We start from the raw sequence: 25,003 nt of genomic DNA, 5'->3' as shown, positions 1-25,003 counted from the left end.
CACAGGAACCCGCTCTAGATTCTAGGCCTTTTCGAACAAAACATCAATCTGAGCTTGAGTTACAATTGGAGTTTTGAGTCAATTGAAGAGTATGTCTATTTATTTTTGGTTCTAGGACCAGTAGTTCTGGGGATCGACTCGGCTCTCTCAAATTGTTTCTCATTATTAAGAAAAGGTAACAAAGATAAAATACGGGCTTGCTTTATAGCAATAGTAATTAATCGTTGTTGTTTCAAAGTCAATCTATTCACCCGCCTAGATAATATTTTTCCTTGTTCACTAATAAATCGACTAATTAAACTCATGTTTCTATAATCGATTCGATCCCCCGATCCAATTGGGGGCAAACGCCTACGAAAAGATCGCTTGGATTTACGAAAAGATTGCTTGGATTTATCCATGGTTTATTCCTTATTTCTAAAATTCTATTTCTTTATTCACTTCAGTTCAGATCCGACCAAAATAGGCTTTGATTTGTATACATTATGTATATTATATATCTTATACATTATGTATATTATACATTATGTATATTATATATGTTAAATATATGTTAAGTATGTTAAATATATGTTAAGTTCTTCTAAATATATGTTAAGTTCTTCCTCTTCCTTGGCGAGAGCGCACACGCGTTCTGTTCGATCTATTTCTTTATTTCTCCATGAATCGTATGCTTGTTACAATAGCGACAAAATTTTCTCAATTCTAATCGACCAGGCGTATTGTGTCGATTCTTTTGAGTAATATATCTAGAAATACCTGGCGATTCTTTATTGACATCATTTCGGGCACAACTGGTACATTCCAAAATAACTATGACTCTGACATCTTTACCCTTGGCCATGAACCTCCTTTGAATTTTGGATCGGCTTAACTCTTCTATTTTCGATCCGAGCTGAAGAAGAAGAAAAGAACAAAAAAAATCGATAGAAGTTACTAACTAGAAATGGAATTTCTAAGTATTTCGTTGCAATTATCATTTCATTATATAATGATAATTAATATTATATTAATGGAGTAACAATTTTACTAGAATAATAAAGTAATAATTTAATGGAGTAATAATTAAATAATACAATTTCTTTCTAACTCTCAATTGTTCCTATCCTAAATCTCAATATTTTATTAATATTTATTTTATTTATTATTTAAGTTAAATATCTTCTTTCTATGCTATGATTTCGTGGAACTCGCCGTAGACTGGATCCACATTTTCATTTCTGTTCTCCAAAATTCGATCTTCGATCTACCACATTTTTGCTGAGGTTCAATACACTTTTTTCTTTTCCTTCCTATCCTAAAGAACTGAAAAAATAGGGGCGAAATTCGAAATTTTAGTCACGTGGAATTGTATCTCTAATTTTCTTCATTTCTTCGCATATCAATCAATAACTAGAATTAAAAAAAGGGGAATGACAAGGCATCCGGAAATAACCGATTAATTTCTATCAATAGGCCTGCTAAAGACCCAAACCATAGAGTACTTAGCACAGGTGCCACGGAGAGATATGTTTTTATATCTCGCATTGAAAATCCTCCTTCTATTATGGATTGTAATACATATATGGTCAGATGCTGTAGTTCAAGATCATTTGTATTTTTTTACACGGAATTCCTAACTAAACAGGATTCCTAACTAAAATAGATATGTACAATGAAGCAATAGATTTTTTTCTTTTTTTGTAAAAGAAAAAAAATCTAATCCCTTGTTCCTGAGCATTACTGATAAATATTAACTTTTTTATACGTTAGGTTTCAGATGTATATAATTCTTTTATTATATGAAACCAAAAAGAAGAAATGACAAGAAAATTGTATATAGATGGAGGAGAAAATGACGATATGGAAAACAAGACAGGGATTTTGTACAATGAAACTGTACAACAATTTTGAAAAGGGATGTAGCGCAGCTTGGTAGCGCGTTTGTTTTGGGTACAAAATGTCACGGGTTCAAATCCTGTCATCCCTACCTATTACTTCTCCCATGGGCAGTAACGAGGGATTCATTGAGATCGATTAAAATTGGACATAATCTTCCGGTCTTGCATACTATATGTATGCAAGACGTATTGGGGGTAGAAAAATTACTTTTCTTTACAGTACAGTCGTATCTCCTGTCATAAGGATAAGAAAGCGCTCTTAGTTCAGTTCGGTAGAACGCGGGTCTCCAAAACCCGATGTCGTAGGTTCAAATCCTACAGAGCGTGATTCGGTTTATTTGATGTCGAATCACAATAAAATAATTAATAATTTAACAAAACAAAAAGTTGAATTGTAACTTGAATTTGACCTCCTTCCTGCAGGAGGTCAATCAAAAAAAGAAAGAAATATTACTCAATCAAAGGTCCAACTGATCACCACGTCTATATTGTAAATATGCGGTTACGAATAATCCTGCTAAAGTAATAGGAATTAGACCTAAGACGATTCCAAATAGAAAAACTTCAATCATTTCGGTTTGTTTAAGGGGATAAAAAGAAAGGTAAGATCTATCCCTAAATATTAATCTGAATTATCCGTGAATCTCAATGACCAAGAATTGGCAATTGATGTGAGAAAGAACCATAGAATACCCGGAATCTCAGAGAAATATTCGTTTTTATCAATTTTTCATTCAATTCATTTCAAATAAGTCGTATCTTGTTCAAACCAATGAATAGAGCTGAGGTTATAGTTAAAGCAGCCAGTAGAAAACCGAAATAACTAGTTATAGTAAGCATGAAAGAGCTAAATTAGATATGTTCTTTTGCTACATATGTTGATAAAACACTTACCTAAGTTTCAATTTTTACAAAATACGACGGCAAGAAAAAATCAATTGACAGAATTAGTTTAGTTCCAATTGAAAATTCTGGATTCATCAGTCATTATAGATAAGACTAACTAAGAGTGACATAGGTAGAAAAATTCGATTCATCTGCTGTGACATTGACCGATCCTATGATTCGGAATCAACAGATTCATTGTGGAATTTGTGAGTTGAATAAAGTATTTGTGAGTTGAATAAAGTAATAGTAAAAGTAAGTAAAATATAAAGTATAAGTAAAAGTAATAGTAATTAAGAACTGTGCCGTGTAACTTCATTCAAAACTTAAATTACTTATGGACTTATACTTAAATATTAAATAAAATATTAAATAAAATATAAGTAATTTAAGTAATTTTGGAATAAAAGAATTGGATTTGAAAATTCCATTTTAATCATTTCCTTTCTATTTCAATAGGATCTAATCCTTTTTGGAACGAACGGCCTGATACTATTTACCTTTTATTTATTTTAACTCATTGGACTCAGTACAGTAATAGGTTGCTTAATTGCCCATAACATAATATTTCGAATGAAAAGAAAAAGGTGTCCCACGATCTATCGAAAAAAATAAAACCTTTACTCTATTTTTCATTTTTATATTTTTATTCTTTTTTTTCAGGTCCAACTCGATTCAAAGACGAACAACTTCCATTATCCTTTTAGATTCTATATTCTGTCTTTCCATATCATGGAGTTCCATACTTCTAGTTTGGTCAAGAAAGAACCTTTGTTTTGGATCTAATACAATAACGGTTGCATCACGAATATGGATTGTTCCAACTGGGTTCTGTTTCTTTCATGTTCTGTTTCTTTCACTAATATAGTATATACTATTGTATTTTGTATTACAGTATATTTATTGTATTATACGACCAACCAATTACTTGAAATAAAAAGATTTGAACAAAAAAACTTTTAACCAAAAAATGGGTTTATTATAGATTTCGCATACATATAATTGAATTGTGTGAATATTATAATATGCTTCATAAATTATTAGAAACCATCGATTCACGCTTTTCCAAGATCTTTACTTTCTATTATGAATCCAATAATGGAAATCTTATAAGGAATTTGAGTAATTTTCTATTGATCTATTGAATAACATAGAGTTATGCATAGACAAGGAACAAAAAAAGAAGAAAAGAATTATGTAGCATTTCGGTACCGATCGAGACTGCGTTGCTGTGCCAGAGGAAGGATAGCTATACTGATTCGGTATACTTGAAATAAACCTTTGGTACAAAATTGACGATCTCACAAAGATGCAATATCAGTAGTTTTCCATTTACTGATCCCATCTTTCAAGGAATCGATTCCCTTTTTTGAATGTACAAAAATTTGTGGAGCTCAGAATGTCTGGAAGCACGGGAGAACGTTCTTTTGCTGATATTATTACCAGTATTCGATACTGGGTCATTCATAGCATTACTATACCTTCCCTATTCATTGCGGGTTGGTTATTCGTCAGTACGGGTTTAGCTTACGACGTGTTTGGAAGTCCTCGGCCAAACGAGTATTTCACAGAGAGCCGACAAGGTATTCCATTGATAACCGGCCGTTTTGATTCTTTGGAACAACTTGATGAATTTAGTAAATCCTTTTAGGAGGCCCCCAATGACCATAGATCGAACCTATCCAATTTTTACAGTGCGATGGTTGGCTGTTCACGGACTAGCTGTACCTACCGTTTCTTTTTTGGGGTCAATATCAGCAATGCAGTTCATCCAACGATAAACCTAATTTGAATTATAGAGCTATGACACAATCAAACCCGAATGAACAAAATGTTGAATTGAATCGTACCAGTCTATACTGGGGTTTATTACTCATTTTTGTACTTGCTGTTTTATTTTCCAATTATTTCTTCAATTGAAAGAAAGAAAGAGAATAGTAGGAATTCTCTTATCCCATTCGGAAAGATACCATCCTCATAATTATCCATGACTGTTTTTGTCTCTAGCACGACCATTTGAGAAAATGTGGAGGAAAGTAGGGGAAATGGCCGATACTACTGGAAGGATTCCTCTTTGGCTGGTTGGTACTGTAACTGGTATTCCTGTGATCGGTTTAATAGGTGTTTTCTTTTACGGTTCATATTCTGGGTTGGGTTCATCTCTCTAGTAATCGGATAAACCGGATTGTAGACATGAAAGAGTAAGAAAAGAACTCAACGGGACCTTACCCTCCTTTGTCTAATTAGAGCGATAAGGTCCCGTTGAGTTCTTTTCTTACTCTTATAGGAAGATTATGATCTATTCCATAACATACAAATTGGCCAGTCAACATAATCAAAATATTATATTCGTAGAAATGAAATGACAAAACGGATCCTTTGCTCTGATGTTTCAAACCACTCTATTCTTTTGTTTCTTAATAATGTTTTTGAAGAATTGAATCTATTGATTGATTCATAGTCTCTGTTCTTCCTTTCCTCCATAATATTAACTCTTATGAAGAAACAAGAAAAGAGTAATCAATGGATTTTCTGAATAATACAATATTATATAGATTTCTACGCATGAGACATCCTGCAAATAATTTCTATACTAAACTACTAATAGAACTTACTCTATAGAACTTACTCTATAAAACTCTATAATATAATTTGTTTGAATAATTTCTCTTGAATAATTTCTCTAAGTTAAAAGTTTAAGTTAATTGAAGAAGTTCTATTTGCTCAATCAATTATTCCCCTAATCCTTTCTCTCTTTTTGTTTGTCCACAACTTCCTATGAATCTAACCAAAAGAGTTCTGGTGGACCCGGAAAAGAAGGAATGGTAATCTTTGACGAACAGGAGAAAAAATCATTATTATTTCGATATAAGACGACACAAGAAAAAGGATTTTCCGCCCTTTTCTTGTGTCGAATAGAAGACTCGTAAGACTAGTAATCCCTCCTAAAAGGATTTCTTTCTTTCATTTTTCCCATCCTTGCTCTGTATTCTCTTTCTTTGTATGTCTATTGTCTATTACTAAGAATAGGATACAAGTAATGAATTCCAGACATCCCGCAAAACGAAAAAAAAGTATAAACAAAGCAACCAAAAAGGTTTACAGATTTTTTGATCATACATAATTGTATGGATCAAAAAAAATTCGGCGCTTTTTACCAACTTGATGTTAAGGAATCTCTGCACCTAGAAATTCATTTCGTACAATTGAACCTTTTCAAACTGTTTCTTTTTAAGAACCAAAAAAACTTGTGCCAAAATAACAGATGCCAAGAAGAACAAAAGACCTTGGACCCGTAATGGGTCTTGAAGCACTATTTCTGCATCTCCCTGACCAAAGCCTCCCACATTGGGATTGCTTGTTAATGGTTGATCAAGCTTGATGGATTCACCCTCTGAAACAAGAAGTTCTGGTCCTGGAGGTATAATATCAACCACTTGATGTCCATCCGATGCATCAACTATGGTTATTTCATATCCCCCTTTTTCTTTACGTACTATTCTGCTTACTATACCTGCTGATGTAGCATTATAGACTGTATTGTTACTTTTGCTACCATCAGGATAAATCTGACCCCTTCCTCTGTTCCCACCTACGTATATGGGATATTTTAAGAAGTGAACGTCTTTCTTCGTAGCAGGGTCGGGGGAAAGAATGGGAAAGACGATTTCACTATATTTCTGACCGGGAACAGGACCTATCACAATAATATTTCTTTTGTTGGGACGATAACTCTGAAAAGACAGATTTCCTATCTTTTCTTTCAACTCAGGAGAAATACGATCAAGGGGGGCTAATTCGAATCCGTCGGGTAAAATGAGAACAGCCCCCACATTCAAAGTCCCCTTTTTACCATTAGCAAGAACTTGTTTCAGTTGCTTATCATAAGGGATTCGAACAACTGCTTCAAATACAGTATCAGGAAGCACAGCTTGCGGAACTTCAATATCCACGGGTTTATTAGCTAAATGGCAATTGGCACATACAATTCGTCCCGTTGCTTCTCGCGGGTTTTCATAACCCTGCTGCGCAAAAATGGGATATGCATTTGAAATAGATGCCCGAGTTATTACATATATCATGATCGATACAGAAATGGATCGAGTCATCTCTTCCTTTACCCAAGAAAAAGTATTTTTATTTTGCATGTCCAATCATTGATCCCCGAATTTCTACAATAAATTAGATAGGTAGCTAGTATAGTTCCCTATACACGAGTCTGTCATTGTACTGGAATAATTGTACTGGAATATAGGACGAATACCTTGAACAGATAAAAGTATAAAGAATTAAGTCAAATTGAAAATACTTTCTTTATACACGAAGAAAGATTCTGATTTGATTGATATAATAAGATCAAATGAGTTCTTTATTCATTCATTGAATGATAAATTACTACAAGCGAAGGAGATACACGATTTAAAAAAAGGAAGATCCAATATTTCACAATTGTATCTAGAATAACTGGAAAAGTGGAAACAAGACCAGATATAATTTGATCGTTATGATCCAATCCAAAATCGTTGTAGACCGAACCAATCATTAGTTCCCAACCATGGGTCGAGTGAAATCCGATCCATAAATCAGTAACTAAAAGAATAGAAAAAGCTTTTATTGTGTCACTTAAGTTATAGAGGAATTCCTGAACCCAAGAATTAAGAATGACGAGTTCTTCATTACTCAGAATAAAATAACCACTTAGAATAGCGAAACAGATTATATTTGTCGAGAAATGCAAAATGATATGGAGATCATATTCATTGTGTGCTTTGACTAATTGTATTGTTTCCTTGTGTATTTCTATATGAAGTTTTTGTATATGCGTTTCCGGGTACTCCTTTATCATTTCGTCCAATAGGAATAGTTCTTCTAATTCTATGAATCTTTCCAGAACGTTTTTCTCTTGAATATGATTCAAAAAATTTTCGGATTGCCTGGTATTCCACCAATTAGTAACCCAAGGTTCCAGACATTTATTAAATGAGAAAGAGACCCACCAGGGCAAAAATACTATAGATGCGAGATATGGGAGGGAGGCCGATGCTTTCTTTTTTTTCATTTTTTTTTTTCTGTGAATTGAATTGTTAATGAACCTGCTTCATTCGTTGACTCTATCTGATCTGATATTTCTTTGAAGCACGAGTTGTATAACAAGGTATTGACCTATGGGTCTATTCCTTTCCTATTATTGTGTAATAATTTTATTTTTTTTTTGATTTAGAAGGAATATAGACATAGAATAAGAGTTCTTTTCGGATGAAAATGAGAAAAAAAGAAATAAATATTATTCCAGATATCTCAATTGGGCAAATTTGAACCAATTTTATTTTCATTTGTTCCTTTCGATGAATACTCGAAAACCCACTTGAAGTAACGAATCGAGTTTCGAGACGAAAAAACTCCCCCTGGATCAATTAATTCTTTCGAAATGTTTCACCGTCTAACCAGAAAAGGGTATCAATTCCAAATCTTGGGCCTAAAAAGATGAATTCTGTATTACGAAATACATGTTCGGATAGGTTTGATGAATTTATATCTATACTTATTAGATTAGATTCGTTAGTTAGATTAGACCTTTTTCTAGTATAAAAGAATGAAGAAACTTCAGTTGTATTAAAAGAGGAATTAGCAAGTTCCTTCCCCCATCTTGAGAAAATATTTATTCTTCATTTTATTCTTCACTTCAGTTCGTTTCAAAATACTTCAATTGGTACGCGCAAGAAATAGGCCAATTCGGCAGCTTTTTGTTCAATTTCTCGTGGAGTAAAATTCTCATCAGTACGAGTCAAGGGAATGGCTCCTTGGCCTCTGATTTCCATATAAAGGACACGACGAGTATAAAGACCCTCTTTAACCTCTATTCTGATTGATTGGATATCTCTCATAAAGAAGCGAAGGAAGATGCGACGATTTATTCCAGGAAATCCCCAGCGAAAAATACACACTATTCCTTCTTTTCTATCGAATCGGTCATAACCGCTACCTACATTCCACGAAATTGTGCACCACAAATACGAGCTAATGAATAGACCCGCGATCCCGTAGAAAGACATCACGATCCCTTGTGGAAAAAAAATGATTTGCTGAGATGTAAATACGGGTATCAAATTCCTACCAAGATAACTGGAAGTTCCAACCACTAAGAATCCTAGTGAACCTAAAAAAAGGATACAGGCCCAGCAAAAATTACTCGTTTTTCGAGACCCCGTTATAAGTTCTATCCATATATGTTCTGATCGCCAATTCATACTATACTAGATCCAGTGCATTCGATTGGAATTGAGCGAATAACCCAAATAAATTTGACTTTACCTTTCTTGATCCCGAAGTAACTTTCATCAACTAGCACTATTCTGATGTGAAACATTAGGAGAGTAATTGGTTAGATACATTGACTTTCTATTTAAAATATTCACTAATCCATTTTGAACCAGCTATATTCACATATACATGCATTTATGCAGATATCATATATCCGCATAACGATTCTTTCATTTGTGTGTTCGGAAAGAGCCACATATCATACCATATTACACGAGATAAATATCTGTATTATCATCCAGTGTTGAAATAAATTGATAAGATTCGGTCCCATTGGGTCTAGACAATCTTATTTTTTTGGACATGAAGAAATAAGGAAACCATTGCAATTGCCGGAAATACTAGGCCCACTAAAGGCACAAAAATAGAGGGTAAGTTGGGATCTGTCATAGAATAGGTGCCTCAATTTAATATTTCTATCTGTTTTAATATTTCTATCTATTAGAAAGATATCTTCTTATGATATATCTATTACTTATGATATATCTATTATAAGTAATATCAAGCCATTATTATATTATATCAAGCCATTATTATATTATAAATATATTATAAAAAATTATAATAAATATTATTTATTTATAATATTTATTTATAAGTAATAAGTAATATCAACTATAATTCTATATGATTAGATAGAAAATGACTAGATAGAAACTATATATTCTATATTCTAAAACTATATATTCTATATTCTAAAATATAATAAATAAAATATAATAAAATATAAAATAAAAATTATCCGAAACCTCTGTCTCTTATTACAAGGAGAACTTATGTCACCAAAGAAAACACCTGATTACGACGAATTAAATACTTGTTCGCTACAAATAAAATAACTGAATCTAGTGCTATACTTTACATTTTTGAACTTGGATTCAAGGGAAAGAAACCGTGGAGCTGAAATAACTCACCCAGAACACCTTTTAAAAGATTACGTGGTACTATTGGGTCGAATAAACCTTTATGGAATAAATACTCAGACACTTGTGAACCTTCAGGTATTACCTTTTTTAATGTTTGTTCAATTACTCTTTTACCCGCAAATGCAATGTAGGCGTTAGGTTCAGCAATAATGATATCCCCCAACATACCAAAACTGGCTGTTACTCCACCAGTTGTAGGAGATGTAAGAATTGATACATAGAATAACTTTTTATCTGATTGATAATTAGATGAAGCAGAAGATATTTTAGCCATTTGCATCAAGCTCAAACTTCCTTCTTGCATGCGTGCTCCTCCAGAAGCACACACAATAATGACAGGTAGAGATCGATTAGTAGCATACTCGATCAAACGAGTAATTTTCTCGCCTACTACGGATCCCATACTACCTCCCATAAACTGAAAATCCATAACGCCAATTGCTACGGGAATACCATTTATTTGACCTATGCCTGTTTGAATAGCATCAGCTAAACCTGTCCTTCTTTGATAAGAATCGATACGATCTCCATAAGGTTCCTCTTTTGAACGAAAATCAATGGGGTCTATAGATATCATATCTTTATCCAGAGGATCCCAAGTTCCGGGATCAATCGAAAGTTCAATTCTATCTGAACTACTCATTTTCAAATGATATCCACACTGTTCACAAATATTCATTTTTGACTTAAAAAATTTTTTATAATTTAATCCATAACAATTTTCGCATTGAACCCATAAATGTTTGTATTTTTGATTTATATTGAAATCATTGGATTCTACTTCTTCATGGAAGTCGGATTCTACTTCTTCATGGAATTCTACTTCTTCATGGAATTCTACTTCTTCATTGAAATCGGATTCCACTTCTTCATTGAAATCGGATTCCACTTCTTCATTGAAATCGGATTCCACTTCTTCATTGAAATCGGATTCCACTTCTTCATTGAAATCAGATTCTACTTCTTCATTGAAATCATTGGATTCTACTTCTTCGTGGAATTCTACTTCTTCATGGAAATCGGATTCTACTTCTTCATGGAAGTCGGATTCTACTTCTTCGTGGAATTCTACTTCTTCATGGAAATCGGATTCCACCTCTTCATGGAAATCATTGAAATTTTTTCTAGTTCTTTTACTAGACCTACCGCTCTCACTACTATTTCTATTTTCAGTACAAATGAAGTTATAAAAGTAACTGTCACTGTAATTGTTGGTACTACCCGAAATAGAACTATTAATACTGACTTCAAAACGAAGATAACTATCAATGCAACTATTAATGTGATTATTCCAACCAGATTGAGTATCATACATGTAATGATAATAGTAGTGATTCTTTTTCTTAGACCCCCTACTCAAATAACTAGAAAGTTTTTTTTCTAGTTCACTCAGAAAAGAACTATCATTGTCAACCTCAAAAATCTGATTTTCAATATCAAAATATACAGAGTAACTGTCACCATTACTATCCCTAACTAAAAAAGTGTCATCAGAGATCAAACTCCAAATATCCTTGATTTCAAATAAAGAATCAACATTAGTGAAACTATAATTACCACTATGATTCCAACTAGGAATCTTTTTCTTCGTATCGTTCTTCGTATCGTTTAGAATAGGTTGTTCACTTCTACTGGTATGTCCAATACCATCAAGACTATCCATTGATTTACTTAGCCCACACCTAGATTTACTTAGCCCACACCTATGTTCTAACTTCTCGTTAGACAACATCGAACGGAACCACCATTTTCCCATAGAGTCTTTCTACCCCCTATTTGATGAAATACAATACATTCGATGGATAATCATTTTACTTTCACTATTTGATTTCTTATCAGAATTAAGCATACGAATCTAATCCTAATCATTAGGATTGTTAATTAATAACGAGTAAGTATTGAAAGAACGAGTAAGTATTGAAAGAAATGATTCTCCTTTGTGGGAAGCCGAGGTATCACTTCAATATATATTGATAGAATCTTTTTATAAATTTTAAAATAGAAAGACACAGCTTTCTTCCATGTGATGTACAAATTCTCATCGAAAATAGAGATAGTTGTTTATTTCTATAAATAAAGAATAAAGAATTTGTTCTCGTATAATCAAATAATTAAGTTTCTATTTTAACATGGAACGAAAAAGACAATATATAGGATGGGTAAAGGAGCCTTTCCCTTGGCTTGATCTATGGCCTGAAACTAGGAGATATAAAAAAGTCCACCAATCCCAAGGATCCATAATTAATCCAATCCTATGGATCCAACAACAAACAATAGAAGTATTGAGTTGTTTAGTCTTCGATCTTATCTTGTATATATAGGTAAGATCTGTACATCTGTACATATAAAAGATATATGCAAATACATAGTATAGAATGCTCATTCTTTTTTTTTTTATTCGGCAATCGGCCCAATCTTTTTTTTAGGAAAAGATTGGGCCGACTTTAATTGCAATCAATTAGGAGAACAAACAGGAATTACTGAATTATGCACACTTACTTTTTCTCTTTATCTAGCTTATCTACTGGTTCGAATTCGAATTTGATCTCTTTCCATACTTCACAAGCAGCGGCTAGTTCAGGGCTCCATTTGCTAGCTTCACGGATAATTTCATTACCTTCACGAGCAAGATCACGTCCCTCATTACGAGCTTGTACACACGCCTCTAAAGCCACCCTATTAGCTACTGCACCAGGTGCATTTCCCCAAGGGTGTCCTAAAGTTCCTCCGCCAAACTGTAGTACGGAATCATCCCCAAAGATTTCGGTCAGAGCAGGCATATGCCAAACATGAATACCCCCTGAAGCCACGGGCAGAACACCTGGCATAGAGACCCAATCTTGAGTGAAGAAAATACCGCGACTTCGGTCTTTTTCGATATAATCATCACGTAATAAATCAACGAAACCTAAAGTCATCTCACGTTCCCCTTCCAGTTTACCTACTACTGTACCGGCGTGAATATGATCTCCACCAGACATACGTAATGCTTTAGCTAGTACACGGAAATGCATACCATGATTTTTCTGTCTATCAATAACTGCATGCATTGCGCGATGGATGTGAAGAAGTAGGCCGTTGTCACGGCAATAATGAGCCAAGCTAGTATTTGCAGTGAATCCACCAGTTAAGTAGTCATGCATTACGATAGGAACTCCTAATTCTCTGGCACATATGGCCCTTTTCATCATTTCTTCACATGTACCCGCAGTAGCATTCAAGTAATGTCCTTTGATTTCACCTGTTTCGGCCTGCGCTTTAAAAAGTGCTTCGGTGCAAAATAAGAAACGATCTCTCCAACGCATAAATGGTTGTGAGTTTACGTTTTCATCATCTTTGGTAAAATCAAGTCCACCACGTAGACATTCATAAACCGCTCTACCGTAGTTTTTTGCAGATAATCCCAATTTTGGTTTAATAGTGCATCCCAATAGGGGACGACCATACTTGTTCAACTTATCTCTTTCAACCTGAATGCCGTGAGGCGGGCCTTGGAAAGTTTTGGAATAAGAAGTGGGAATTCGCAGATCCTCCAGACGTAGAGCTCGTAAGGCTTTGAAACCAAATACATTACCCACAATGGAAGTAAACATGTTAGTAACAGAACCTTCTTCAAAAAGGTCTAAAGGATAAGCTACATAAGCAATATATTGATTTTCCTCCCCAACAACGGCCTCGATGTGGTAGCATCGCCCTTTGTAACGATCAAGACTGGTAAGTCCATCAGTCCACACAGTTGTCCATGTACCAGTAGAAGATTCGGCAGCTACCGCAGCCCCTGCTTCTTCGGGCGGAACTCCAGGTTGAGGAGTTACTCGGAATGCTGCCAAGATATCAGTATCTTTGACTTCGTAGTCAGGAGTATAATAATTCAATTTGTAATCTTTAACACCAGCTTTAAATCCAACACTTGCTTTAGTCTCTGTTTGTGGTGACATAAGTCCCTCCCTACAACTCATGAATTAAGAATTCTCACAACGACAAGGTCTACTCGATATAGATTATGCATGAATGAAACCTTTGACAAAAATAAAAATAAAAAAAAAGAAAAAAAATATTCAACTAATATTATCAACTAATTTCAATGTTATGTTAAAATGAAATGGTTCATTATTAGACCATGTATTTGATTCATCAAATACATCATTATTGTATACTCCAAATACATCATTATTGTATACTCTTTGATATATATGGCGCAACCCAAACCCAATGTTTGTTTTGCAAGTTTACAATAAAATCAAATGGATCTCCTTCTTATTTTGAATCCAAATACTAAGAAAAATTCACTCTTGACAGTGATATATGTTGTATATGTAAATCCTAGATGTGAAAATAGGCATAATTCATCCTAAAAGGGTATAAAGAATAGATAGGCGGAAATCCAATATCTATTCAAAAAAAAAAAAGAACAATGGCCAATTAGATCGAAATAATGAATCATAAATGGAGTTCGGGTTCGAATTCTATAGATAATAGAATCTAATACGGATGGTTTTTCTATAATGATAGAGAAATGAAAGAGACTTACTCGTGATTTCATGTACTTAATATTTCTTTTGAAAAAAAGAAGGATTGGCTGAACTTGAAAATTGACTCATTGAATGAGTAATTGAATGAGTAAACGATTGAATCGTATTCGGTTGGGTGGTACCAACTAAATCAAGTGCTAACTCCCATTTATTTCTTATTGAATTAACCGATCAACTTGCTATCGGACATTTATTTTCGACTTGGCATGGCACTATTCAAAAAAACTTTCGACATACTTTACTTTAATTATAATTATGAGAATCAATCCTACCCCTTCTAGTCCTGCGGTTTCCACACTTGAAGAACAAAACCTAGGGCGTATCGCTCAAATTATTGGCCCAGTACTGGATGTTGTTTTTCCTCCGGGCAAGATGCCTAATATTTATAACGCTTTGGTAGTTAAGGGTCGAGATACTATTGGTCAGCAAATTAATGTGACTTGTGAGGTACAACAATTATTAGGAAATAATCGAGTTAGAGCTGTAGCTATGAGTGCTACAGATGGACTGATGAGAGGAATGGAAGTGATTGACACGGGAGCTCCTCTAAGCGTTCCAGTCGGTGGAGCTACCCTCGGACGAATTTTCAACGTTCTTGGGGAGCCTGTTGATAATTTAGGTCCTGTAGATACTAGCACAACATCTCCTATTCATAGACCTGCACCTGCCTTTATACAGTTAGAGACGAAATTATCAATCTTTGAAACAGGAATTAAAGTAGTGGATCTTTTAGCTCCTTATCGCCGTGGAGGAAAAATCGGACTATTTGGAGGAGCTGGAGTAGGTAAAACAGTACTCATCATGGAATTGATCAACAACATTGCCAAAGCTCATGGAGGCGTATCTGTATTTGGCGGAGTAGGCGAACGTACTCGTGAAGGAAATGATCTTTACATGGAAATGAAAGAATCCGGAGTAATTAATGAAAAAAATATTGCAGAATCAAAAGTAGCTCTAGTCTACGGTCAAATGAATGAACCGCCGGGAGCTCGTATGAGAGTTGGTTTGACTGCCCTAACTATGGCGGAATATTTCCGGGATGTTAATGAACAAGACGTACTTCTATTCATCGACAATATCTTTCGTTTCGTCCAAGCAGGATCAGAAGTATCCGCCTTATTGGGGAGAATGCCTTCTGCAGTGGGTTATCAACCTACCCTTAGTACAGAAATGGGTTCTTTGCAAGAAAGAATTACTTCTACCAAAGAGGGATCTATAACTTCGATCCAAGCCGTTTATGTACCTGCGGACGATTTGACCGACCCTGCTCCTGCCACGACATTTGCACATTTAGATGCTACTACCGTATTATCGAGAGGATTAGCTGCCAAAGGTATTTATCCAGCAGTGGATCCTTTAGATTCAACGTCAACTATGTTACAACCTCGGATCGTTGGCGAGGAACATTATGAAACTGCGCAAAGAGTTAAGCAAACTTCACAACGTTACAAAGAACTTCAGGACATTATAGCTATTCTTGGGTTGGACGAATTATCCGAAGAAGATCGTTTAACTGTAGCAAGAGCACGAAAAATCGAGCGTTTCTTATCACAACCCTTCTTCGTGGCAGAAGTATTTACTGGTTCTCCAGGAAAATATGTTGGTCTTGCAGAAACAATTAGGGGGTTTCAACTGATCCTTTCCGGAGAATTAGACAGTCTTCCCGAGCAGGCCTTTTATTTAGTAGGTAACATCGATGAAGCTACCGCGAAAGCTATGAACTTAGAAGAGGAGAGCAAATTGAAGAAATGACCTTAAATCTTTGTGTACTGACTCCTAATCGAATTATTTGGGACTCAGAAGTGAAAGAAATAATTTTATCTACTAATAGTGGCCAAATTGGCGTATTACCAAACCACGCCCCTATTGCCACGGCTGTAGATATAGGTCTTTTGAGAATACGCCTCAACAACGACCAATGGTTAACGGTGGCTCTGATGGGTGGTTTCGCTAGAATAGGTAATAATGAAATCACCATTTTAGGAAATGATGCGGAAATAAGTACTGACATTGATCCGCAAGAAGCTCAACAAGCTCTTGAAATAGCTGAAGCTAACTTGAGTAGAGCTGAGGGTAAGAGACAAGCAATTGAAGCGAATCTAGCTCTCAGACGAGCTAGGACACGAGTAGAGGCTGTCAATGTTATTTCCTACTAGTCAAGTCAATACATCAAAATAATAAAGAGAAGTTTTTAAAAAGTTCTTTATTATACACCACATGTTGATTCTGCCAATTGAACACAATCAAGTCTAATCTGATAAAACAAAAAAAGAAGATGGGGTAGAAAAACTTATTAGATATCATTTCATCGACTCCGGTATCTAATAAGTTCTACCTACTATTGGATTTGAACCAATGACTCCCGCCGTATGAAAGCAATACTCTAACCACTGAGTTAAGTAGGTCATTTATCACCACAAAAAGAACCCATCACTTCGGGGATTATAGGTGGAATATTATTTCTAAGCAATACTAATCTGTTCTGTTAAGCGTAAATAAATCTGTTCTGTTAAGCGTAAATAAAATAAATAGATCAGAGAGCTATGATGTGGATTATGGAATATCCATCTTGACAAGAAATTATCTATATGTTAAGATGTCTATGACAAGGGCTATAGCTCAGTTGGTAGAGCACCTCGTTTACACGCGCGCCAATGCTTTTCAAAGGAGCCTATTATGCAATGAACATAATTGATCGTATTGAGAAATCGATGTCTTACTCCATAGGTTCGAGGGAACAAGAGAACAATAGCCTGACAAATATTTGGTTCGGTCCGATTCAGGCGCGAATTCAGTTGCCAAATCAAATAGAACCCGCCATTGATTTGATAGTTGATAAGGTAAATACCCAGCCCATTCAATGCTAGGCATAATGAGTATAAGGGCCTCAAAATAACCTCTTTTCGTCCTATGAACTTTAAGGTGTATGAAGTCTCATATTCGACTGTTGCAGCGGAGCGATAGAGATTCCATTTAACTTAGGTTGATCTAGGCCGAAGGCAGACCTAAGTCAAGATAACCCTTCTTTGAAACACTTTGGTATTGCTCCTAGATCAGAATACAAATAATAAATCAGAGCACATGGAACCATCTCATTATCTTCCTCTAAAGAAAAAATATGGTGGACTAACTGATCTTTACATCAGTTGATGAAAGAGCCCAATGCAACAAAATGCATGTTGGGTCTTTGAAACAGTTCGAATCATTTCGATAATAATCAGTTTGATCTGTTTTACCGAGAAGGTCTACGGTTCGAGTCCGTATAGCCCTAATCCTAATATATTATATTTTTGTTTAGTATATAGTTTAGTGTTTAGTATATAGTTTAGTATGGTTTTCATTTCTATGGGACCAACCAAGTCTAATCCTAAGTCACATGGGTCTAGGACCTATTCTTTTCTTGGTCTTGGGTCTTGTCTTGTATTTGGAGAATCCCCCTAACTAATCACTAATCGTTTTTTGGCAGAACAAGAGCAACCTTATTGATTGATTCAGAGATAATGGAGAGATAACGAATTGGGCCTAAATATATTAACGTTTCTTCTTCTATATTCTATGAGTTGAGTGGGTTTGTGGATTTGATTTGGTCCGTCGAATCATTCGATAATGTGTGATTCTTTCTATTTGAAAATGTTATGTAAATCATTTATGATTCCGTCGATTATACTACTCCACTCTTTGCTATGTTTCATTGTCTAGTATAGGTTTGCTGTAAAACCTTTTTCTTGTAGCGAAATCTAACCCATTGCTTGGTCTTACCATTATATTATTAAGCGTTATTGCCGTAACAAAACAAACAAGTATTTTGGTTCATTCCAAATCGTAATCTTTGTTTAGTATTAGAGATTGGTCCGAAATAGAATGAATCTTTCATTCTAACTCTAATGAAATAACTCGATTCTTCTTATTTATTTCTGAGGAGGTGGGATAGTACAGGTTCCAAGTTTCCAATTTTTTGTATAGAAAGATATAAGTTGTTATATGTCACCTCTCAATTCAACGGATTGAATCAATTAAGAAAAATAGAAATGAAATCTAGGACAAGAAAAAGATAAAAAATCATTCGATGCATTAGATTATGTATTCATATTCGTATCAAATCAATAGAAGCAATGATCCTATACCCAGATTTTAATGAAAAAGGAATACTTCGAATAATATAGAATATGCTAGAAATCCCTAGACATTTTACCCCATATGACTATTGAAAAATTTAAGTTTTAAAAAAAGGAAATGAAATTATTATTATTTCATTATGTTGATTATATATAATCAACATAGTATTCTAATGAATATAGTATTCATAGTATTTAATTATAGGATATTTACTTTACTATATTATAGGGTATTGATATTTATTATAGTTATAGGCATAGGAATAGTTATAGGCATAGGATATTTTAGTATTTTATTACCTTTTTCTAGAGGATAGAGAACCCAAGACAAAGTGAGAGAGTTTTGTTTGTGTAAGAGCATCCTATGTCTACACCATATCTAAATAGAATCGAAATCCAAAATGTAAGTGGGATTCCATTAGATGAATCTTTAAACAAAACATGCCCCACAGCAAACAAACTCTAAACTATGCAGTTTGATTTGATCAAAATCAATTCTTGTTTCGCCTAAGATAAGAAGTTATGGATGAATTGACAATTCCGATTCGAATCGAATAATTCAGCATATTCCACATTAATAGGAGTACATTTATGTTTCTGCTTCACGAATATGATATTTTCTGGGCATTTCTAATAATATCAAGCGTTATTCCTATCTTGGCATTTGTAATTTCCGGAGTTTTAGCCCCGGTTAGTGAAGGACCAGAGAAGCTCTCTAGTTATGAATCGGGTATAGAACCCATTGGGGATGCTTGGTTACAATTTCGAATCCGCTATTACATGTTTGCTCTAGTTTTTGTTGTTTTTGATGTTGAAACGGTCTTTCTTTATCCATGGGCAATGAGTTTCGATGTATTGGGTGTATCTGTATTTATCGAAGCTTTAATTTTTGTGCTTATCCCAATTGTTGGTTCAGTTTATGCATGGCGAAAAGGAGCATTGGAATGGTCTTAACTGAATATTCAGACAATCAAAATAAAAATGAAGGAAAAGATTACATTGAGACAGTTATGAATTTGATTGAGTTTCCCTTAGTTGACAAAACAATTACCAATTCAGTTATTTCAACTACATTGAATGATCTTTCGAATTGGTCAAGACTTTCCAGTTTATGGCCGCTTCTATACGGTACCAGTTGTTGTTTCATTGAATTTGCTTCATTAATAGGCTCGCGATTCGACTTTGATCGTTATGGATTGGTACCAAGATCGAGTCCTAGACAAGCAGACCTAATTTTAACAGCCGGCACAGTAACAATGAAAATGGCTCCTTCTTTAGTAAGATTATATGAGCAAATGCCTGAACCAAAATATGTCATTGCTATGGGAGCTTGTACTATTACAGGAGGGATGTTCAGTACTGATTCTTATAGTACTGTTCGTGGAGTCGATAAGCTAATTCCTGTCGATGTCTATTTGCCGGGCTGCCCACCTAAACCAGAGGCGGTTATAGATGCTATAACGAAACTTCGTAAGAAAATATCTCGAGAAATCTTTGAAGATAGAACTGTGTCTCAACAGGAAAATCGATGTTTTACTACCAATCACAAGTTTTGTGTTAGACGCAGTACTCATACTGGAAATTATGATCAAGAATTGCTCTATCAATCACCATCTACTTCAGAGATACCTTCTGAAACATTTTTCAAATCCAAAAGTTCAGTATCTCCCCATGAATTAGTGAATCAGACAAGGTAAGGTTCTTTTGTGCAGAATAAGAAAGAAAGGGTCAATCTTTAAAAATTTCATTGTAAATTGAAATACTCATACAAATACAAATGTGGGAGAGATCAAGAAGATGCAGCAGGATCGTTTATCTGATTGGTTAGTCAACCATGATTTAGTTCATAGATCTTTGGGCTTTGATTGCCGAGGAATAGAAACTTTACAAATAAAAACCGAGGATTGGGATTCCATTGCTGTCATTTCATATGTATATGGTTACAATTATTTACGCTCCCAGTGTGCCTATGATGTAGCACCAGGCGGATTTTTAGCCAGTGTGTATCATCTTACGAGAATACAGTATGGTATAGCTAAACCAGAAGAGGTATGCATAAAAGTATTTGCCCCAAGGAATAATCCTAGAATCCCGTCTGTTTTCTGGATTTGGAGAAGTGCTGATTTTCAAGAACGCGAATCTTATGATATGTTGGGAATCTCTTATGATAATCATCCACGCCTTAAACGTATTTTGATGCCGGAAAGTTGGATAGGTTGGCCCCTACGTAAGGACTATATTACCCCCAATTTCTATGAAATACAAGATGCTCATTAAATGATAAGAAATTAATGTTTACTTAATACGACTATGACACGATTCCAGATTTCTTTCAAGTGAAGGAATATTTTTACGTTCCGTTCTAGATGAAAGAAAGTAACCGGACTTTAATTCGTATTATGGATAACCTAAAAAAAACTTCATTTATATTCCAAAATTTGGAATAGATCATATCCATTTCGTATGAGCAGAAACAATGGGATGAATCAAAAGAGTTCTGCACTATGAACTTTGTACCGCGCACATAACTTACTTAGATGTAGATGGACCTCGGAAAGTAACGTAAGCAAGAGTGAAGAAATGGAATAAATGTCAAAAATATGAAATGAAGAAATGAAAAGGGATTGGATTTTATTTGTACTGTGTCTGAAGTGCATTCTGTCTATTGCTATCTTTTAACTCCTCTCGACTTTTAAGTTTTTTTTTACTTTTACTTATTTATTTTTATTTTGAATATAGATGAAGACTTAATATTCTTTTTGAATGAGAGAAAGCACAGTATGAAGAAACAAGAAAGAAAAAAGAGACGGGAGCATAATCTCACTTTGTTCTTTACCATAACCATCCATACATATATTTTTTACCAATCCCCCCAAGGGGAGGTATATATATATATACATCTAGATGAGTAAATATGTAACCAATCCCCCCAAGGGGAGGTATATATATATATATATATCTAGATGAGTAAATATGTAATAGATGAGTAAATATATGTAATAGATGAGTAAATATGTAACATCTAGATGAGTAAATACGTATCATGCTCTAGACTATTAACGCCCGATCTATCTCGATTAATTTGTATGAATATCTATCCGATACATTATTTACGTGTCAGGAACCAGATTTGAACTGGTGACACGAGGATTTTCAGTCCTCTGCTCTACCAACTGAGCTATCCCGACCATTTCCCGTGCATCATCCTAGTAGAGTACTTGTGTCTATGTTAATTAAAGGGACTAAAAAGTAGTAAAAAATTTGACAAGTAAGTGTAAGGATAATGATATGGACTGTGAATGATTCAATAATAGAGATTCTTTGCCCATATATGTTCATTTGTACAGGTTCTATCCAAATTGGGATAAGATCCAAGGATTTTAGTTCGGATCCGTTTGTGAAAGAGTAGAGTGAATGAGAAAGATAGTGAATTTTGTTTGAACTGAACCACTGATGAAAAAAAAGAAGAGGATAAATACTTAGGAAGTAAAATAGGCTTTTTATTGGGGATAGAGGGACTTGAACCCTCACGATTTAAAAAGTCGACGGATTTTCCTCTTACTATAAATTTCATTGTTGTCGGTATTGACATGTAGAATGGGACTCTCTCTTTATTCTCGTCCGATTAATCAGTTTTTCAAAAGATCTATCAAACTCTGGAATGAATGATTTCATAATTGAATATTCGATTCTTCCTTCAACTTCCATTGAAATGGATTCATAATAACTCTGAATTTTTCATATTATAATTATATATAATTATAATATAATAGATTCGGGTCATGATTAATCGTTTGATATGGCAGTATGTATACATACGTATTAGGTATATAGGACCATCTTTTCTGTAATTTTTATAGACGGATTCCTGCTACCAACAAAACGTAGTCAACTCCATTCGTTAGAACAGCTTCCATTGAGTCTCTGCACCTATCCTTTTAAATTCTAGTTTTATAAACCTTTGTTTTCTCAAAATAAGGATTTGGCTCAGGATTGCCCATTTTTAATTCCAGGGTTTCTCTGAATTTGGAAGTTACCACTTAGCAGGTTTCCATACTAAGGCTCAATCCAATCAAGTCCGTAGCGTCTACCGATTTCGCCATATCCCCTTTGATACCAAGACCTAGTTGGAATTCCAACTATCCTTTTCATTTATTTTGTTTGTTTGGACCCGTTGAATTCGTTAGATAATGATTTCTATATTGAAAAAGTGTATGCTGCTGTTTGATTTTTTTGGCTATCCCCCATCAGTTCATTTATATTGAATGAACCTTGTTTCAATCAGAAATGATTCTATCATTGATGTATCCGCAATTCAATATGGATAGATATATCCAACATATATATGTTTCTCCCTCCCTTTCATTTTTACAGTGCGATTTGGAATAGTGGAACGGTCGATATTCATTCTTCTTTTTTTTTGTCCTATCTCCTCCTTTTCCGAATCAAACCAGAGGAATGTCTCATTTTCATTTAGATTGTATCTTTATCCTTATCTTTTTTTTTATCTTAGGACCGATTCGCTATAGCTATAATTAACATAATATAAATATATAAAATATAAATATATAAATAAATACATTATGTTGTATATTATAGTTAGATATAGTTAGAATAGTCAGAAGAATAGTCAGAATTATTATTATAGTTAGTTATAGTATATAGTTTAGAAGTATACTATATAACTATATAGAACTATACTATACTATATAGTTATATAGTTATAGTATAGTTATATAGTTATAGTTCATAGTTAATATTAAACGAATAGCTAATAGATAAGATCAGCTAATAGCTAAAATCCGGTAGTTTCCTCAATTTCTATATACTATTTCTGTTATGTTATGTGAGCCCGCTTAGCTCAGAGGTTAGAGCATCGCATTTGTAATGCGATGGTCATCGGTTCGACTCCGATAGCCGGCTTTTTCTCTATCGATTTTTCCGTGATTGATAATCTCTCTCCTCCTTTTCCCATATGTTATGTCGTGGTAACTTGCAACCATGACCAAAAAATGTATTGGAACAATTAGATCTCTCTCTACCGAACAAATCATAAAACGGAGCTGCAACTTCCTATATATACAAAAAATCCGGATATTGATACAATTTATTTTATTCTACTTTGTAGTATTTCGGTAAATTTAGCTTTGCTTTGTTTATCCCTTAGTTCAGTCTTAATTTATAGTTCAGTTTTCATTTTTTTATTCTGAAAAAATGAAATTTCAATAAAATCCATAAAATTAAAAAGGAGTCTTTATGTCTCGTTACCGAGGACCTCGTTTCAAAAAAATACGCCGTCTGGGGGCTTTACCAGGACTAACTAGTAAAAGACCTAGATCCGGAAGTGATCTTAAAAACCAATTGCGTTCTGGGAAAAGATCGCAGTATCGTATTCGTCTAGAAGAAAAACAGAAATTGCGTTTTCATTATGGTCTGACAGAGCGACAATTACTTAGATATGTGCATATCGCTGGAAAAGCTAAAGGGTCAACAGGTCAGGTTTTACTACAATTACTTGAGATGCGTTTGGATAACATCCTTTTCCGATTGGGTATGGCTTCGACCATTCCTGGAGCCAGGCAATTAGTTAACCATAGACATATTTTAGTTAATGGTCGTATAGTGGATATACCAAGTTATCGTTGTAAACCCAGAGATATTATTACTACGAAGGATAAACAAAGATCGAAAGCTCTGATTCAAAATTATATTGCCTTATCCCCCCCCGAGGAATTGCCAAAACATTTGACTTTTGACTCATTCCAATATAAAGGAGTAGTAAATCAAATAATAGATAGTAAATGGATCGATTTGAAAATAAATGAGTTGTTAGTCGTAGAATATTATTCCCGTCAGACTTGAACCTAACGAAAATAACAAAGAAAGTTTCAGAGAATTTTGTCTCTTTTCGCCGAAATAAAATAAATAGATCTAAGGGCCTTGATCCGCATTTTTCTCATTCACGTATCACAAATGGATCAGCAGTAAGATTTTTTTGCTCTTTCTTTTTCCGATATTTGTATTTTACGTACCACAGTAATGTAATTAGGAATAGAGAATTTCTATCAAAAAAAGGTCAGGTCCTCTTGTTGGGATGATGGTATCAATTGTTATTTGATTTGATATATTGTGTTCAGTAACGTTGGTGAATTAAGAGAAACGGAAAGAGAGGGATTCGAACCCTCGGTAAACAAAAGCCTACATAGCAGTTCCAATGCTACGCCTTGAACCACTCGGCCATCTTTCCTACATAATCTTATTATTGACCAGAAACCGAGTGAATAGCGAGTCATTCATATTATTCCAGTAGGTACGACTGATGAATGGTTCCATAGGAATAATTC

General features: G+C 34.4%; 4 protein-coding genes and 5 non-coding genes across 9 annotated transcripts; 4 read left to right on the top strand and 5 right to left on the bottom strand.

Annotated features, from left to right (window-relative positions):
- Positions 1–1,895: 1,895 nt before the first annotated feature.
- TRNAP-UGG (transfer RNA proline (anticodon UGG)) lies at positions 1,896–1,969 on the top strand. Its single transcript has one exon. It is a non-coding gene; the product is annotated as a tRNA-Pro (tRNA).
- Positions 1,970–2,133: 164 nt separating this feature from the next.
- On the top strand, positions 2,134–2,207 carry TRNAW-CCA (transfer RNA tryptophan (anticodon CCA)). Its single transcript has one exon. It is a non-coding gene; the product is annotated as a tRNA-Trp (tRNA).
- A 131-nt stretch (positions 2,208–2,338) lies between these two features.
- Positions 2,339–6,874, bottom strand: LOC135657865 (cytochrome f-like). Its single transcript, XM_065176028.1, has 2 exons — positions 6,052–6,874; positions 2,339–2,394 (listed from the first exon to the last, which is right to left on the bottom strand). Exons 1-2 carry the CDS (start codon positions 6,872–6,874, stop codon positions 2,339–2,341), a joined length of 879 nt encoding a protein of 292 aa, XP_065032100.1.
- A 932-nt stretch (positions 6,875–7,806) lies between these two features.
- LOC135657867 (acetyl-coenzyme A carboxylase carboxyl transferase subunit beta, chloroplastic-like) lies at positions 7,807–12,217 on the bottom strand. The gene has a single exon (XM_065176030.1). It carries the CDS (start codon positions 11,766–11,768, stop codon positions 9,945–9,947), a length of 1,824 nt encoding a protein of 607 aa, XP_065032102.1. The 5' UTR covers positions 11,769–12,217; the 3' UTR covers positions 7,807–9,944.
- Positions 12,218–12,428: 211 nt separating this feature from the next.
- On the bottom strand, positions 12,429–13,971 carry LOC135657870 (ribulose bisphosphate carboxylase large chain). The gene has a single exon (XM_065176034.1). It carries the CDS (start codon positions 13,969–13,971, stop codon positions 12,508–12,510), a length of 1,464 nt encoding a protein of 487 aa, XP_065032106.1. The 3' UTR covers positions 12,429–12,507.
- Positions 13,972–14,799: 828 nt separating this feature from the next.
- Positions 14,800–19,651, top strand: LOC135657869 (ATP synthase subunit beta, chloroplastic). The gene has a single exon (XM_065176033.1). The coding sequence runs from the start codon at positions 14,800–14,802 to the stop codon at positions 16,294–16,296; it is 1,497 nt and encodes a 498-aa protein (XP_065032105.1). The 3' UTR covers positions 16,297–19,651.
- Positions 19,652–21,774: 2,123 nt separating this feature from the next.
- On the bottom strand, positions 21,775–21,847 carry TRNAF-GAA (transfer RNA phenylalanine (anticodon GAA)). The gene has a single exon. It is a non-coding gene; the product is annotated as a tRNA-Phe (tRNA).
- Positions 21,848–23,509: 1,662 nt separating this feature from the next.
- On the top strand, positions 23,510–23,582 carry TRNAT-UGU (transfer RNA threonine (anticodon UGU)). The gene has a single exon. It is a non-coding gene; the product is annotated as a tRNA-Thr (tRNA).
- A 1,237-nt stretch (positions 23,583–24,819) lies between these two features.
- Positions 24,820–24,906, bottom strand: TRNAS-GGA (transfer RNA serine (anticodon GGA)). Its single transcript has one exon. It is a non-coding gene; the product is annotated as a tRNA-Ser (tRNA).
- Between the last annotated feature and the right edge of the window lie 97 nt (positions 24,907–25,003).

Source organism: Musa acuminata, unplaced genomic scaffold, assembly GCF_036884655.1.
Source record: "Musa acuminata AAA Group cultivar baxijiao unplaced genomic scaffold, Cavendish_Baxijiao_AAA HiC_scaffold_319, whole genome shotgun sequence".
Taxonomy (NCBI): Eukaryota; Viridiplantae; Streptophyta; class Magnoliopsida; order Zingiberales; family Musaceae; genus Musa; species Musa acuminata.
Note: the sequence above shows the minus strand (reverse complement) of the source record. Positions and strands in the feature narration are given on the sequence as shown.